Source organism: Mustelus asterias, chromosome 19 (genome assembly GCF_964213995.1).
Source record: "Mustelus asterias chromosome 19, sMusAst1.hap1.1, whole genome shotgun sequence".
Classification (NCBI taxonomy): Eukaryota; Metazoa; Chordata; class Chondrichthyes; order Carcharhiniformes; family Triakidae; genus Mustelus; species Mustelus asterias.
The window spans coordinates 10,217,835-10,234,872 of NC_135819.1; the positions used below are offsets into that span (position 1 = coordinate 10,217,835).

The window sequence follows — 17,038 nt, forward strand, 5'->3', positions numbered from 1 at the left end:
AATGGCGGGTGTTCCTGAGGGGTGGAGGCCTGGTTCTGGGCCTTGGCCCAGGGCAATGGGAAGTGTAGTAGGGTTTGGATTGTGCGTTGCTCTAACAATGGGCACTGGCGGACGTAGGTACTCCCTCAATAGCACAAGTACCTGCCCCAAACCATTGAAATCCTGATGTCCAGACACTCCACCCACAATGCCTGCCCCTCGTAGCCTGGCAAACTCTAAAGAAACCCAGGTCATTTTGCAGGCAGCGGGGGACGACCAGGGAGGGTAAAACAGCAACATGTCAAAGGTTGTAATGTTCCTTTTCTTTGCACTTGCTTCAGTTTTTTGCAAACTCCCCTACTCAGCACTGCCTCAGCAACGGAAGAACCCACAGAAATTGTGCAAAGAGAAAGTGAAAATAAGCAAAGATTAAAAATAACATCTTTTTGTTCCAGCTGCCTCAGACTTCTCATAAAATGTTCCTGGTGCTTTGCCAGCTTTATCTCCTCCTCAGTAAATGCGGGTGTTTCTCACCGCCTGTGACGAAAGCATGGTCACGTGAGAGTGCTACTCGGGGCGCAATCTTACGGGCCACGATCCCGCTGCAGCGAAGACGGAGAATTTGGCACTCAGCCAATTCTCCCTTCACAGCGGCGGGATGGGAAATTCCCGCTGGCGCGAACGGTCGGACAATTCCAACCCCGGTCTTTGAATCAGCCCTGAAGTCGTTTGATTTGATTTGATTTCATACAATCATAGAATCCCGACAGTGCGGGAGGAGGCTATTCGGCCCATCGAGTGGTGGATGTGGTGGATTTTCCAATCCATACCGACCAATAATCAGATGCCAAACCAGAAGATGATTTCAAAATTTCCCTGAGTGTTTGTGGGATGTTTATGAGTGAGAGGGACTGGGACGTAGGCTCAATTTGCTGATAAAACTCTGCGCTGCCTTCCTGTCTGCTGGCTTCCATTGAGACATTAGCGTTGCAGGCAGAAAGTATTGAGAAATAAGGAAGTATACCAAATGGGTTTCGAGAGTGAGTCAAACTGTGGAGTAATTATAATTAACTTTCTGTGGTTTGGTGTCAGCCATGTTTTTGTTGTAAATTTCACTGGGTGAATTTCAGATTACACAAGAGAGAAATTCCCAGCAGAGAAGATGACATCTTGGGCAGTGTTGACATCAAATATTCCCCCAACCTCTGGATCAGATTCCAGTCTGTGACTCACTCCCGGGTTTCTGTTATTCTATATATAATCCACCACAAACCCCCTCGATTAGATTCCAGTCAATAACTCACTCCCTGGTACCTGTTATTCTATATATAAACCACCCCGAATCCCTCGATTAGATTGCAGTCTGTAACTCACTCCCTGGTATCTGTTATTCTATATATAATCCACCACGAGCCCCCTCGATTAGATTCTAGTCAATAACTCACTCCCTGGTACCTTTCATTCTATATATAAACCACCCTGAATCCCACGATAAGATTCCAGTCTGTAACTCACTCCCTGGTATCTGTAATTCTATATATAAACCACCCCGAACCCCTCAATTAGATTCCAGTCTGTAACTCACTCCCGGGTATCTGTTATTCTATATATAAACCACCCCGAACCCCTCGATTAGATTCCAGTCTGTAACTCACTCTCAGGTATCTGTTATTCTATATATAAACCACACTGAAGCCCTCGATAAGATTCCAGTCTGTAACTCATTCCCGGGTATCTGTCATTCTATATATAATCCACCCCGAACCCCTTGATTAGATTCCAGTCTGTAACTCACTCCCGGGTATCTGTCATTCTATATATAAACCACCCCAAACCCCTCGATTAGATTCCAATTTGTAACTCACTCCCAGGTATCTGTTGTTCTATATATAAACCACCCCGAACCCCTCGATTAGTTTCCAGTCTGTAACTCACTCCTGGGTATCTGTTATTCTATATATAAACCACCCCGAACCCCTCGATTAGATTCCAGTCTGTAACTCACTCCCCGGTATCTGTCATTCTATATATAAACCACCCCGAACCCCTCGATTAGATTCCAGTCTGTAACTCACTCCCAGGTATCTGTTGTTCTATATATAAACCACCCCGAACCCCTTGATTAGTTTCCAGTCTGTAACTCACTCCTGGGTATCTGTTATTCTATATATAAACCACCCCGAACCCCTCGATTAGATTCCAGTCTGTAACTCACTCCCCGGTATCTGTCATTCTATATATAAACCACCCCGAACCCCTCGATTAGATTCCAGTCTGTAACTCACTCCCAGGTATCTGTTGTTCTATATATAAACCACCCCGAACCCCTCGATTAGTTTCCAGTCTGTAACTCACTCCTGGGTATCTGTTATTCTATATATAAACCACCCCGAGCCCCTCGATTAGATTCCAGTCTGTAACTCACTCCCTGGTATCTATTATTCTATATATAAACCACCCCGAACCCTTGATTAGATTCCAGTCTATAACTCACTCTCTGGTATCTGTTATTCTATACATCAACCACCCCGAATCCCTCGATTAGATTCCAGTCTGTAACTCACTCCTGAGTATCTGTTATTCTATATATAAACCACCCCGAACCCCTCAATTAGATTCCAGTCTGTAACTCACTCCCGGGTATCTGTTATTCTATATATAAACCACTCTGAACCCCTCGATTAGATTCCAGTCTGTAACTCACTCCCGGGTATCTGTTATTCTATATATAAACCACCCCGAATCCCTCGATTAGATTCCAGTCTGTAACTCACTCCTGAGTATCTGTTATTCTATATATAAACCACCCCGAACCCCTCAATTAGATTCCAGTCTGTAACTCACTCCCGGGTATCTGTTATTCTATATATAAACCACCCCGAACCCCTCGATTAGATTCCAGTCTGTAACTCACTCCCTGGTATCTGTTATTCTATATATAAACCACTCTGAACCCCTCGATTAGATTCCAGTCTGTAACTCACTCCCGGGTATCTGTTATTCTATATATAAACCACTCTGAACCCCTCGATAAGATTCCAGTCTATAACTCACTCCCTGGTATCTGTTATTCTATAAATAAACCACCCGAATCCCTCGATTAGATTCCAGTCTGTAACTCACTCCCTGGTATCTGTTATTCTATAAAAAACCACCCGAACCCCTCGATTAGATTCCAGTCTGTAACTCACTCCCTGGTATCTGTTATTCTATATATAAACCACCCCGAACCCCTCGATTAGATTCCAGTCTGTAACTCACTCCCTGGTATCTGTTATTCTATATATAAACCACCCCGAACCCCTCGATTAGATTCCAGTCTGTAACTCACTCCCTGGTATCTGTTATTCTATATATAAACCACCCCGAACCCCTCGATTAGATTCCAGTCTGTAACTCACTCCCTGGTATCTGTTATTCTATATATAAACCACCCCGAATCCCTCGATTAGATTCCAGTCTGTAACTCACTCCCTGGTATCTGTTATTCTATATATAAACCACCCCGAATCCCTCGATTAGATTCCAGTCTGTAACTCACTCCTGGGTATCTGTTATTCTATATATAAACCACCCCGAACCCCTCGATTAGATTCCAGTCTGTAACTCACTCCCGGGTATCTGTTATTCTATATATAAACCACCCCGAATCCCTCGATTAGATTCCAGTCTGTAACTCACTCCCGGGTATCTGTTATTCTATATATAAACCACCCCGAATCCCTCGATTAGATTCCAGTCTGTAACTCACTCCTGGGTATCTGTTATTCTATATATAAACCACCCCGAACCCCTCGATTAGATTCCAGTCTGTAACTCACTCCTGGGTATCTGTTATTCTGTATATAAACTGTTCTCAGGAACGTCATCAGGGCATTTAATTAATTCCTTCACCAGATTTTGGGCGTCAGTGGCAAGGCTATTCCCTAATTGCCTTTGCCCTCGATCATTTTAATAGATATGTGATCCAACCACATGTAAGCCAGACCGGGTAAGGACGGCAGATTTCCTTTCCTAAAGGACATTAGTGAACCAGATGGGTTTTTCCGACAATTGACAATGGTTTCATGGTCTCTATTACCAAGGCTAAATTTCAGATTTTAGAATCATAGAATCACAGAAACCCTACAGTGCAGAAAGAAGCCATTTGGCCCATCGAGTCTGCACCGACCAGAATCCCACCCAGGCCCTACCCCCTTATTCCTACATATTCTACCCGCTAATTCCTCTCACCTACGCATCTCAGAACACTAAGCGGCGATTTTATTAAATGAATTTCAATTCCACCTTCTGGTATACAGAGCTGGGATTTGAACCCATAGTTTTGCATTGCTAATCCGGAGACATCACCATGTGACCTTCTCCTCCAGACGTCACAACAGAGCCTGATCTCCGTCCTCACAACTCACAGCTGCGGGGGTGGGGTGAGGTATGTGAGGGGCATATGCGGTGTTGTTGTGGGGGGTTGGGGGGGGGGGGGGGCGGTCACTGTACAGCATATATGTCAGTGGTTAGCACTGCTGCCTCGCTGCGCCAGGGTCCCGGGTTCAATTCCGGCCTTGGCTCACTGTCTGTGTGGAGTCTGCACGTTCTCCCCGTGTCTGCGTGGGTTTCCTCCGGGTGCTCCGGTTTCCCCCCGCAGTCCAAAGACGTGAGGGTTAGATTGATTGGCCATGGTAAATTGCCCCTTAATGTCAGGTCCAGCAGGGTAAGTACATGTGGTTATGGGGATAGGGCCTGGGTGGGATTGTGGTCGGTGCAGACTCGATGGGCCAAATGGCCTCCTTCCGCACTGTAGGGATTCTATGTACAATGTTGGAGATTAGATCAGAGATGTGGGTGAACGAAAGGCACTGAGAAATAGAAATTATTCTCATCTGGGGGGTCTGGGACTAACAGGGACTTGATGGACCAAATGACCTGTTTCCAAACTGTAAAGTATTTCTCTGCATGAATTAAAGTTTTAAAGTTCATTTATTTATCAGTGTCACAAGTAGGCTTACGTTAACACTGCAATGAAGTTACTGTGAAAATCCCCTAGTCGCCACACTCCGGCGCCTGTTCGGGTAACACTGAGGGAGAATTTAGCACGGCCAATGCACCCTAACCATCACGTCTTTCAGACTGTGGGATGAAACCAGAGCTCCCGGAGGAAACCCACACAGGCACGGGGAGAACGTGCAGACTCCGCACAGACAGTGACCCGAGTTGGGAATCGAACCCGGGTCCCTGGCGCTGTGAGGCAGCAGCGCTAACCCACTGTGCCACCGTGCTGCCCATTGGTGGGAATCTGTGCCTTTTCACTTCCGATGGCTAACTATCTTTTGCACATTCCCCTCGTGTCTGCGTGGGTTTCTTCCGGTGCTCCGGTTTCCTCCCACAGTCCAAAGATGTGCGGGTTAGGTTGATTGGCCATGCTAAAATTGCCCCTTCGTGTCCTGAGATGCGGAGGTTAGAGGGATTAGCGGGTAAATGTGTTGGGACATGGGGGTAGGGCCTGGGTGGGATTGTGGTCGGTGCAGACTCGATGGGCCGAATGGCCTCTTTCTGCACTGTAGCGTTTCTATGATTCTTTGATCTTGTTTTGCGTGACCAATCATTGCACCCTTTTATCTTCTTCCCCCACTATATCTGCAGTGTTTGGTTCCAGGGTCACCCTTTTAAGCTGACCTGACTCACTCTCCTTCTGTTGTCGCTTGATTAAGTTGATACGGTTGGCAGATTAATATTGGGTACCACATCCTCTGCGCAGATGGTATTTCAATGTAACTCTTTCTCATTCGATTACAGGTCATTGACACTCTGTCCTATTTATCATACACTTCCATCGCGCAGAGGAAAGGGATCTGGTAAGTGGAACCGTCGTCACCTTGTATACCATTCACCTCCATCTCTTCCTGAATGGACATATGCACCTGCCGTTTCTGTGGAGACTTCATGAGCCTTTTGTGAGGTTGGCAGAGGAAGCTTTCCTCGTTAAGTGTTTCCACTGAACCCATTGTAAATCTGTGAAAGGACCATTTCCTCACCACAAGTTTATTTATTTACGCTTGAGATGAATAAATCCCAGGATTGATCAGATGGTTCGAGAAGCTCCCCAGTTTCTGTACTCCAGATTCCATGTATAATTCTTCACTCAATCCTCGATGCAGAGCCAAGAGAGAATCTGCTTCCATCTTTGCTTCTGTGAACAGAAATAAAGAACCCGTGTTTTGATTGTGCCTTTATTGTTCAGGAAGCTCCCAAGGTGCTTTGCAGACAGTTCAGCACGCTTTGTTGTGTTCCAATGGAGGGAGGTACCACTCAATTTACACAGAGCAAGCTCCCAGTGTGATATGCAAAACCTTTTCAACGTAGAGTATGATTTGACTCCATGGGATGGGACTTTACGGCCTTGCTCGTCCCGAAACCGAAAAATCCCGCCCGAGGTCAATGGATCTTCCCAATGTTCCGCCCCTTGCCCGCTCCGATTCCCGAGGCGGGCAGGGTGGTAGAATCCCGGTGCATCTGTACAAACTGCTCGTGCAGGCTAAGTCCTTTTAATAATACGTACCTTGGAACCTGAGCCCAATTCGTTATTGGAGCAACGTTTAATCCCATTGGCTCACTCTGACTCAGCAACAGACACAAAACCTCCCCAGCCAAGAAACCCTCCCCCCCGCCAAAAACAAACAACTCTCCAACACACGCATACACCACTTGGATATCCATCCCAGCCCCCGGAAACATGTAAACACCCAACCCAGCAACCTCTTCCTAACACACACCCCACCTCAACAACCACCTCCCCGCAATCACCTAAAATACAACAGAAGCAGACCATCGCCCTGTTTCCCTTTGTCCTTCCCCCCACCCCCAACCTCCGCCACATCCCTTCTGTTCTGCCACAGTACGGTGCCTCCCACACACCACCACATACAAGAAAAAAACTAACACGGATAATAATATATAATATTTAAGAAAAAGGCCCAGGAGGCAAGAGGACAGCAAGTCACAAGGTAAAGGCAAGGCATCACAGGGAGCAACAAGGGTTGGACGTGAGCTGAAAGAGAAGTGCAGAGCGCGTAGAAAAAGGGGACACGTCCTCCCTCTGTCCGACCCCCAAAAATATCCCTCTCTCCTTGGGCCTGTTTCGTGATCTGCTTAATTTACACTAACTCTCATAAGGTGAGGGTGTCATGGTTTAGTGAACAGCTGCTGTATTACACGTCGTGTGAAGGAAGTGAATAAAATATATCTTCTTTCAGCTCCTTCCCAACAGAGGACAGCTTGGTCAACGACGATATCTACAGTGGCCTTTCCGATGTCATTGAGTAAGTTACAGATTGCTGCAACACTCTGGCCTTGCACCCTTGGCCATCTAACACTCTGCTGCCTGTGTCCCCACCTGCACTGCCCTGTTCGCCGATCCTTGCTGACCCACTCTGGCTCCTAGTCTAACACCTCCATTTTATCAATGTATGTCCTCTTGTTTCAAATCCCTCCCTCTCTCTCTCTTTCTCTCTAACCTTCTCCATCTCCACAACCCTCTGCGCTCCTCCGATTCTGGCCTCTTGTGCATTTATTTTGATTTTCATTACCATGGGTGGTTGTGTTTTTAGCAGCCTAAGCTCTGGAATTGGGGTGGCACGGTGGTGCCTCATAGCGCCAGGGACCCGGGGTTCGATTCCAACCTCAGGGGTCACTGTCTGTGCGGAGTTTGCACATTCTCCCCGTGTCCGCGTGGGTTTCGCCGGGTGCTCCGATTTCCTCCCACAGTTTAAAGATGTGGGGTTACGGGGATAGGGCCTGGGTGGGGTTGCGGTCGGTGTAGACTGGATGGGCCCAATGGCCTCCTTCTGCACTATAAGGTGTGGTGGACTTCAGTTGTGCCTTTGTCCTGCCTGGACCACCGTTGTGTGTTTGTCATGCCTGGACACATCCCCTGCCGGCTCGGCTCCTCCCCTTGTCACCTAGTATAAAGGTGGCTGTCTCCTCCACCTTGTTCAGTTTGGGTCGGTTACCTGTTGAGATGTGCTCCTGATTCTGTTATGAATAAAAGCCTACAGTTGTATTGGCACACAAGTAGTCTTTTGCCTAATTGATAGCGCTTCATAGGGATTCTATGAATTCCCTCTCTAAACCTCCCCACTCCTCTCTCCCTCTCTCTCTTCTCTTTGACCAAGCTTTGGTCAACTGTCATACTCTCGTCTTGGTGCCACATCTTGTTCGATAACCCTCCTCTGAAACATATTGGGATGCAAAAGGTGCTACGTAAATGAGTCTTGTTGTTGTTGGCCATGGCTGGTTGACGTGCTGGTACTAATGGGTTGCAACCCAACAGAGATATTGAGGAGGTTGGGAGTCAAGAATCTCCTCTAACCGCCTGCATTGGATTGACCAATCCAATGAGAGTTCTCCATCCATCGATTAACCTGCTTTCCACTTAAAGAGTTAATAATTTCACAACACCTCCCCATTGTCGAGCTTTGCTTGTTGCACGTGGTTAGATGTTGGGTCATGATTGAAGTTTCTATGCTAGAGTTATTTGTGGTGACCCTGTAGCAGGTGGGTGGCATCCCTACCTCTGGGCGAGAAGTTCCGGGTTCAGGTTCAACACCAGGGGTGGGATTTTCTGACCACGCTCAACCGAAGACCCAAAAAATCCCACCCCAGCTCAACGGGTCTTTGCATGGTCCGCACCCCACCGCCACCCCCCCGCCCCCCTACCCAATTCTGATGGCGGGTAAGACAGGAAAACCCTGGTCCAGGACTTCTTGGCTATGCACGGTGGCACAGTGGTTAGCACCGCAGCCTCACAGTGCCAGGGACCCGGGTTCGATTCCCGGCTTGGGTCACTGTGTGTGAGTGAGAGTGTTTGGGAGAGAGAGTGTGTGAGAGTGGGTGTGTGTGTGTGTGTAAGAGTATGTGAGAGAGAGAGTGTGTGTGAGTGTGTGTGGGAGAGAGAGAGACTGTGAGAGTGTGTGTGAGAGACAGACAGTGTGTGAGAGAGAGAGAGAGTGTGTGTGTGTGAGAGGAAGAGTGAGTGTGAGAGAGAGAGTGTGTGTGAAGTTACACTAATGTAACACATGATCCCACACCCTTTGTCTGAACAGTGACACTGGAGAGGAAGATGACGACCTTTATGATTGCGTGGAAAATGAAGATGATGAAGGAGGTGAAATCTATGAAGATCTGATGAGGACTGAGGTTGGCATAGCACCGGTACGAGATCACAGCTGCCGACTCCGGCATCTCCCATCCTCCCGACCCCCCTCCCTTGTGTTCAGGCAGGGCGGTGTTGATGTAGGGGGGTCAGGATTATACTGGCTGGGTAGCATATTCCGGGATAGAAGATATCACAGCGTCGACCCTGACCTCAGGTCAAAATCTTGCCCTTGCAAAGAGAAGGCCCTGGGTGGTGATTGGCTCCATTTTTGCTGCTTTCGACTCACTGAGGAGAATCGGAATGGGAATCTACTCTCAGGCATGTCCACCCATCATCGTTCTGAGGTGCTGGGGGTAAAGCTGGGCGAATTACACCCCCCCCCCCCCTCACCCCCCTCCATAGAAACCCATCCTTGTGGCAGCCAGGCTAAAGTAACATAGCAACGTATGGGGGAGCTGCTGGGAACTCAATTGCTACCACCCTACTGTGTGTGTGTAAGCCCAGTGACTGACCAGGAGACCACAAGGTGACTTCAGTGCTGGTTGGCACTGTATTTTCCACACTCTCGGAGAAGTTCCTGAGAAATTGCTCTGCCACTCCGAGCAGTGAATGGTTTCCAACATCAAAGCCAACCTCTGTGCCAATCATGCTCTACACGGTGGCACAGTGGTTGGCACTGCTGTCTCACAGCGCCAGGGACCCGGGTTCGATTCTGGCCTTGGGTCACTGTCTGTGTGGAGTTTGCACGTTCTCCCCGTGCCTGCGTGGGTTTCCTCTGGGTGCTCCGGTTTCCTCCCACACTCCAAAGGTGTGTAGGTTAGGTGGATTGGCCATGCTAAATTGCCCCTTAGTGTCCAAAGATGTGTAGGTTAGGTGGATTGGCCATGCTAAATTGCCCCTTAGTGTCCAAAGATGTGTAGGTTAGGTGGATTGGCCATGGGAAATTGACGGAGAGTGGGGGGAGGGAAGGCAGGGCAGAATGAGATTTGGGAATTGTGTTTTTGGGTGGGGGGCATATTGTTAGAATAAATAAGTCACTGCCTCACCACCGAGATGTTGGGCGTCTATATTCCAGCCACAGAAGATGACTGAGTTCGACAAACGGAATTGCTGCCTTCAGGAAATCAGACAGACAGAGGAAAAATACACGGAAACATTAGAGTCCATACATCAGGTAGGTTGGAGGCCAGGGAGCCAATGGGCACGGAACAGTCTGCACCGGTTTCTATAGACCGTGGCCACGTGGTATTATAGAGTCAGAGAGGTTTACAGCATGGAAACAGGCCCTTCGGCCCAACTTGTCCATGCCACCCAGTTTTTACCATTAAGCTAGTCCCAATTGCCCGCGTTTGGCCCATATCCCTCTATACCCATCTTACCCATGTAACTGTCTAAATGCTTTTTAAAAGACAAAATTGTACCCGCCTCTACTACTACCTCTGGCAGCTCGTTCCAGACACTCACCACCCTATGTGTGAAAAAATTGCCCCTCTGGACCCTTTTGTATCTCTTCCCTCTTTACTTAAGCCTACGCCCTCTAGTTTTAGACTCCCCTATCTTTGGGAAAAGATGTTGACTATCTACCTTATCCATGCCCCTCGTTATTTTATAGACCTCTATAAGATCACCCCTACGCTCCAGGGAAAAAAGTCCCAGTCTCTCCTTATAACTCAAACAATCAAGTCCCGGTAGCATCCTAGTAAATCTTTTCTGCACTCTTTCTAGTTTAATTATATCCTTTCTATAATAGGGTGACCAGAATTGCACACAGTATTCCAAGTGTGGCCTTACCAATGTCTTGTACAACTTCAACAAGACGTCCCAACTCCTGTATTCAATGTTCTGACCGATGAAACCAAGCATGCCGAATGCCTTCTTCACCCTTATTATTGTTAGATGATTAATCCAGAAACTCAGCTAATGTTCTGGGGACCTGGGTTCGAATCCAGACATAGCAGCTGGTGGAATTTGAATTCAATAAAAAATTTCTGGAATTAAGAATCTACTGATGACCGTGAAACCATTGAAGGAAAAACCCATCTGGGTCACTAATGCCCCTTTAGGGAAGGAAATCTACTGTCCTTACCCGGTCTGGCCTACATGTGAATCCAGACCCATGGAAATGTAGTTTACTCAAATATCCTCTGAAATGGCCCGGAAAGCCACTCTTTAAGGGCAATTAATGATGGGCAGTAAATTCTGGCCAGCCAGCGATGCGCACATTCCATGAATGTCTAAAAAATGTCTAAGTGAGTGGGCGAGGGTCTGGTAGATGGAGTACAATGTTGGTAAATGTGAGGTCATCCATTTTGGTAGGAATAACAGCAAAATGGACTATTATTTAAATGGTAAAAAATTGCAGCATGCTGCTGTGCAGAGGGACCTGGGTGTCCTTGTGCAGGAACCTCAAGGAGTTAGTTTGCAGGTGCAGCAGTTAATTAAGAAGGCAAATGGAATTTTGTCCTTTATTGCTAGAGGAATGGAGTTTAAAAACAGCAAAATTATCTTGCAGCTGTATAAGGTGCTGGTGAGGCCACACCTGGAGTACTGTGTACAGTTTTGGTCTCCTTACTTGAGAAAGGATATACTGGCGCTGGAGGGGGTGCAGAGGAGATTCACTAGGTTGATTCCGGAGTTGAGAGGGTTGGCTTGTGAGGAGAGACTGAGTAGACTGGGACTATACTCATTGGAATTCAGAAGATTGAGGGGAGATCTTAGAGAAACATATAAGGTTATGAAGAGAATAGATAAGATAGAAGCAGGGAAGTTGTTTCCACTGGCGGGTGAAACTAGAACTAGGGGGCATAGCCTCAAAATAAGGGGAGCAGATTTAGGACTGAGTTGAGGAGGAACTTCTTCACCCAAAGGGTTGTGAATCTGTGGAATTCCCAGCCCAGTGAAGCAGTTGAGGCTACCTCGTTGAATGTTTTTAAGGCAAGGATAGATAAATGTTTGAACAGTGAAGGAATTGAGGGTTATGGTGAGCGGGCGGGTAAGTGGAGCTGAGTCCACGAAAAGATCAGCCATGATCTTATTGAATGGCGGAGCAGGCTCGAGGGGCTGGATGGCCTACTCCTGCTCCTAGTTCTTATGTTCTTATGTATGAATGAATGACTGTTTCTAAAAAGGTGCGTCAGTGTTGTCTTGTCCTTTGGTCATTGAGCAAATTGGTGATCACTGACTCAGCAATCTCTCTTTCTGTTTTGCAGCATTTTTTTAAACCATTGCATCGATTTCTCAATGCGCACGACCTGGAGAATATATTCCTCAACATCGAGGTGAGTCATTCGCTGTTGCCGACAACGATTTGCTCTTTATTTTAATCTGAGTGGCTCCCAATCTATTTATCTTATTCCGAGTTGGGCACATCAGCTGTTCCCAAAGCCCTGCCAGTGCCAACCCTTGCCAGAGGGGGACAGAGAATTTGGCGCTCAGCCAAATCTCCGTTCACTGGAGTGGGACGGGAGAATCCCGCCCAATCTCAGGCTCGTTCGTTTTGTTTCTGATTATGGGAGTCTGTTTACTATTGATGCTCACTGTGCTTGATTAGTTAAGCCGGGTGTGATGACTCTGAGGAAAGCAAACACGTTGTAGAAGGTTCTGGAACCTTAGAGCTGCAGCAGTGAGAACAAACGTTGCCACCCCTGGATCCAGGCCCGCGGGTTACATCCAGACCTGGCCTGACGTGATTTAACCTCTGACCTTCACGATGCAGGGGCTGCCCAGTATGAGACCAATTAAACGCAGGGTCTGTCCTGAGGTAAAAAAAACAATTACTGCGGATGCTGGAAAATCAGAAAATGCTGGAAAATCATAGAGATCATAGAATCCCCACAGTGCAGAAAGAAGCTATTCGGCCCATTGAGTCTGCACCGACCACAATCCCACCCAGGCTCTATCCCCACAACCCCACGCATTTACATTAGCTAGTCCCCCTGACAATTTAGCACGACCAACCCACCTAACCCGCACATATTTGGAGTGTGGGAGGAAACCCACGCAGACACGGGGAGAAGGTGCAGACTCCGCACAGACGGTGACCCAAGCTGGGAATCGAACCCGGGTCCCTGGCGCTGTGAGGCAGCAGTGCTAACCCACTGTGCCACCCCATCTAACACGGTGCTACAGTGCAGAGGTGGACACAGCGGAAAGTAAGCAGCTGGATTACTGTGAACCCACCTTGTGTTACTCGTGTGGACCAATTTAAACCCCCCTCCCCCTGCCCCCGCATCCCCACCACCCTCCACCCATTACATCTGAAGCAGTTTCACATGGCAGAGCCCCAGCCTGAACTCCTCAGTTGTATCAACATCTCAATCGCATCTGAACCAAGTGAGGATGGAGGGGAAGGCAGAGCAAAGGGAGGGGCACCTTGGGGCGGGGAGGGAGGAGGCAGGAAGGAGTTACATTCACAGGTGGAATGCGAATAGCATTGGGAGCTTCACAGCATATGGCGTGGACTTTGCTCTATTGGCCGTGGCTGGATCAGAGCCAGGGTCCTATGTGGAATCACGCTGGCTTAGTATTCCTGAGCTTGGTATTCCTGAGCTTGGTATTCCTGAGCTTGGTATTCCAGAGCTTGGTATTCCTGAGCTTGGTATTCCAGAGCTTGGTATTCCTGAGCTTGGTATTCCAAAGCTTGGTATTCCTGAGCTTAGTATTCCTGAGCTTAGTATTCCTGAGCTTGGTATTCCTGAGCTTGGTATTCCAAAGCTTGGTATTCCTGAGCTTAGTATTCCTGAGCTTGGTATTCCTGAGCTTGGTATTCCAGAGCTTGGTATTCCAAAGCTTGGTATTCCAGAGCTTGGTATTCCTGAGCTTGGTATTCCTGAGCTTGGTATTCCTGAGCTTGGTATTCCTGAGCTTGGTATTCCAGAGCTTGGTATTCCTGAGTCTGTACCGTCAGTTGAGAGCCTTCCCACTGTCTGCACGCTCAGCACATTCAGGACAAGCTGCCTCTCCCTGTCTCCTGCTCTCCAGCCCGTGCTGGTCGCCAGGAGGAAGGGGCAGGCTGCAGCAACGTTACTTTATGTTTGCGTCTCCACAGGAACTATTGAATGTACACAGGGGTTTACTAGAAGAAATCCAAATCTCGATCAAAACCAACAACGCCCAGAACCTCCATGAAATCTTCAATAATTACAAGAAAAGGTGAGCGTCTGTGTATGTGCGCGCACGTGCGTGTATGTGTGTGCGCATGTGCGTATATGCACATGTCTGTATGAATGCATGTGTGTGTGTGAATGTGTATGTGCATAGGGACACGTGTGTGTATGCGTGTGTGGGAGTTTGTGTTTGCATGTATGTGCATGTGTGTGTGTGTGTATGTATGCACGTGTGTGTATGAATGCATGTGCGTGTGTGTGTATGTGCATAGGGACATGTGTGTGTATGAGTGTGTGTGGGAGTTTGTGTTTGCATGTATGTGTGTGTGCGTGCGCGCGTGTGTGCATGCATGTGTATGTGCACATGTGCCCGCGTGTGTGTGCACGTGTGTGCAGTTGTGCACGTGTTTGTGTGTGCGTGCACGATATGTGTGTGCATGTGTGTGTGTGTGTGTGCATGTGTGTGCATGCATGTGTACATGCATAAGTGCGTACGCGTGTCGGCCTAACTATATCGAGCCACAGAGTTTTGATGGTGTGGCTGGGTGAGGTTTCTGTCCAAACAGAATCAATTCCAAAAGCACCTTTAACCAATCGAACCTCTCTCTGCAATAAATTAAATTACTTTAGCAGCTTGTGTCTCCTTCATTCAGAGTCTTTCTCTGACAGAGTTTTGAAAAATCCTTTCATGGGACGTGAGTGTCACTGGCAAGACCAGCATTTATTGCCCAACCCTAATTGCCCCTTGAACTGAGTGTCTCGCTCGGCCATTTCAGAGGGCATTTGAGAGGCAACCACGTTGCTGTGGCTCTGGAGTCACATGTAGGCCAGACCAGGTAAGGACAGCAGATTTCCTTCCCTAAAGGGACATTAGTGAACCAGATGGCTTTTTCCGACAATGGTTTCATGGTCATCAGTAGATTCTTAATTCCAGATATTTTTTATTGAATTCAAATTCCACCATCTGCCGTGGCGGGATTCGAACCCAGGTCCCCAGGGCATTAGCTGAGTTTCTGGATTAATAGTCTAGCGATAGTACCACTGGGCCATCACCTCCTCGAAATTGTTGTGAGTCTGGATTGACATGTAGGCAAGGCTGGGTAAGGATGGCAGATTTCCTTCCCTGAGGGACATGAGTGAAGGTTTGTGGTGTAACTTCACACAGATACTGATTTTTTTTACCCTTTGGGGAATAGTGAGGGAAGTTGCTTTCCAAGCGGAACTGCGTTGAACACTCCTTCCGTGGCCAACGGGTCCTGGCTCGAACCTGGAACTTCCGGTCCAGTGGTAGGGGCGCTCCACCCACTGTGTCACAAGGCCTCCTGAAGATGGGTTTATTTGAACACCACCGATAGTTTCATGATCAGTAAGAGTTTTAACAACACCAGGTTAAAGTCCAACAGGTTTATCTGGTCGCAAATGCCATTCCAGTTTCATGATCATCATTGCTGAGACGAGCTTTCATTCCCAGATTCTATGAACCGAATTGAAATTCCACCAGCTGGCTTTGGGGGATTTGAACCCGTGTCTCCAGGTGCAGTAGCCTGGACCTCTGGATTATTAGCGTACCTTGACATTGCCACTACACGCACTGGAACCACCCCCTGCCACCATACTGCACCCACGCCCTGGCCCACCACCCCCACGCCCACTCCCCGCCTGCCCCCATTGCCACCACCGACCTAGTGATCGATGCAGCGAGTTGGCATTGATTGATTGTGACCAGGATGTTCTGAGATCACTAACATCCTTCCTTTGTCTTCCGCTTCCCGAAGGTTGTTACTGTACGGGAGGTACTGTAGCCAGGTGGAGGCTGCCACGAAACACTTGGACAAGATTGCGAGCATTAGGGAAGACGTTCAGATGAAGCTGCAGGTAGGAGGCTTTTCAACCGTGACCGCGCCGCATCCGCATACAATTCCCCACAGCTTCCTTCCTGTTTCACCTGCCAACCAACACGCTCTGAGGATGCAGAGTCTCTCGCACTCAGCATTCTCGCATTCGTCGGCACGGAACTTGAGTGTCTCTGAAAGAAGAGGCATTCTGTCGAAGTTTTTCGTCCTGCACTCATCAGGACAATGACAAAAATATCAACGTCAGGGGAAACAACAACTTTATACTGTATGAGAAGAGAGTGCTGAGTGGTTAGGGACTGGACTCTGGTTGGTAGAGGGGTAAACACAGTAAGAAGTCTAACAACACCAGGTTAAAGTCCAACAGGTTTATTTGGTAGCACTAGCTTTCGGAGCGCAGCTCCTTCATCAGGTGAGTGGGAGTTCTGTTCACAAACAGGGCATAGAACAGAACTCCCACTCACCTGATGAAGGAGCAGCGCTCCGAAAGCTTGTGCTACCAAATAAACCTGTTGGACTTTAACCTGGTGTTGTGAGACTTCTTACTGTGTTTACCCCAGTCCAACGCCGGCATCTCGACATGGTAGAGGGATTGCCATGGAGAATACACCAGTTGATGTTGAGTGACGGTTAACTGTCAAGTATTGTTTGAAATTTAAACCAGGTGGCTTGACTCTAATTGGTCCAGGCGTTGCCCTGAGGAATGATCCAGCGAATGGCTGTCACCTATTTTTTTCAGCTGTAACAGATACAATGTGTGTAACTCCGACATAGGAATAGAAAAGTAAAAGTAAAGTTTATTTACTAGTGTCACAAGTAGGCTTACATTAACACTGCAATGAAGTTCTGTGAAAATCCCCCAGTCGCCACACTCCGGCGCCTGTTCGGGTTACACTGAGGGAGAATTTAGCACGGCCAATGAGCCCTAACCATCACGTCTTTCAGACTGTGGG

At 48.0% G+C, this 17,038-nt stretch overlaps 1 protein-coding gene across 3 annotated transcripts in view; it reads left to right on the top strand.

Moving 5' to 3' along the window:
- vav1 (vav guanine nucleotide exchange factor 1) overlaps window positions 1-17,038 on the top strand; it is a 134,931-nt gene that overhangs the window by 77,400 nt on the left and 40,493 nt on the right. For 2 of the 3 annotated variants that reach the window (XR_013500139.1, XM_078235029.1), the window contains exons 3-9: window positions 5,770-5,828; window positions 7,227-7,292; window positions 9,075-9,183; window positions 10,203-10,301; window positions 12,337-12,405; window positions 14,175-14,278; window positions 16,008-16,107. Coding sequence is in view for 2 of the 3 variants with exons in the window: in XM_078235029.1 (XP_078091155.1) it covers window positions 5,770-5,828; window positions 7,227-7,292; window positions 9,075-9,183; window positions 10,203-10,301; window positions 12,337-12,405; window positions 14,175-14,278; window positions 16,008-16,107 (606 nt within the window). In the remaining variant the exon portion in view is untranslated. The remainder of the gene's footprint in view (window positions 1-5,769; window positions 5,829-7,226; window positions 7,293-9,074; window positions 9,184-10,202; window positions 10,302-12,336; window positions 12,406-14,174; window positions 14,279-16,007; window positions 16,108-17,038) is intronic. The other variant, XM_078235030.1, reaches the window with a different exon arrangement.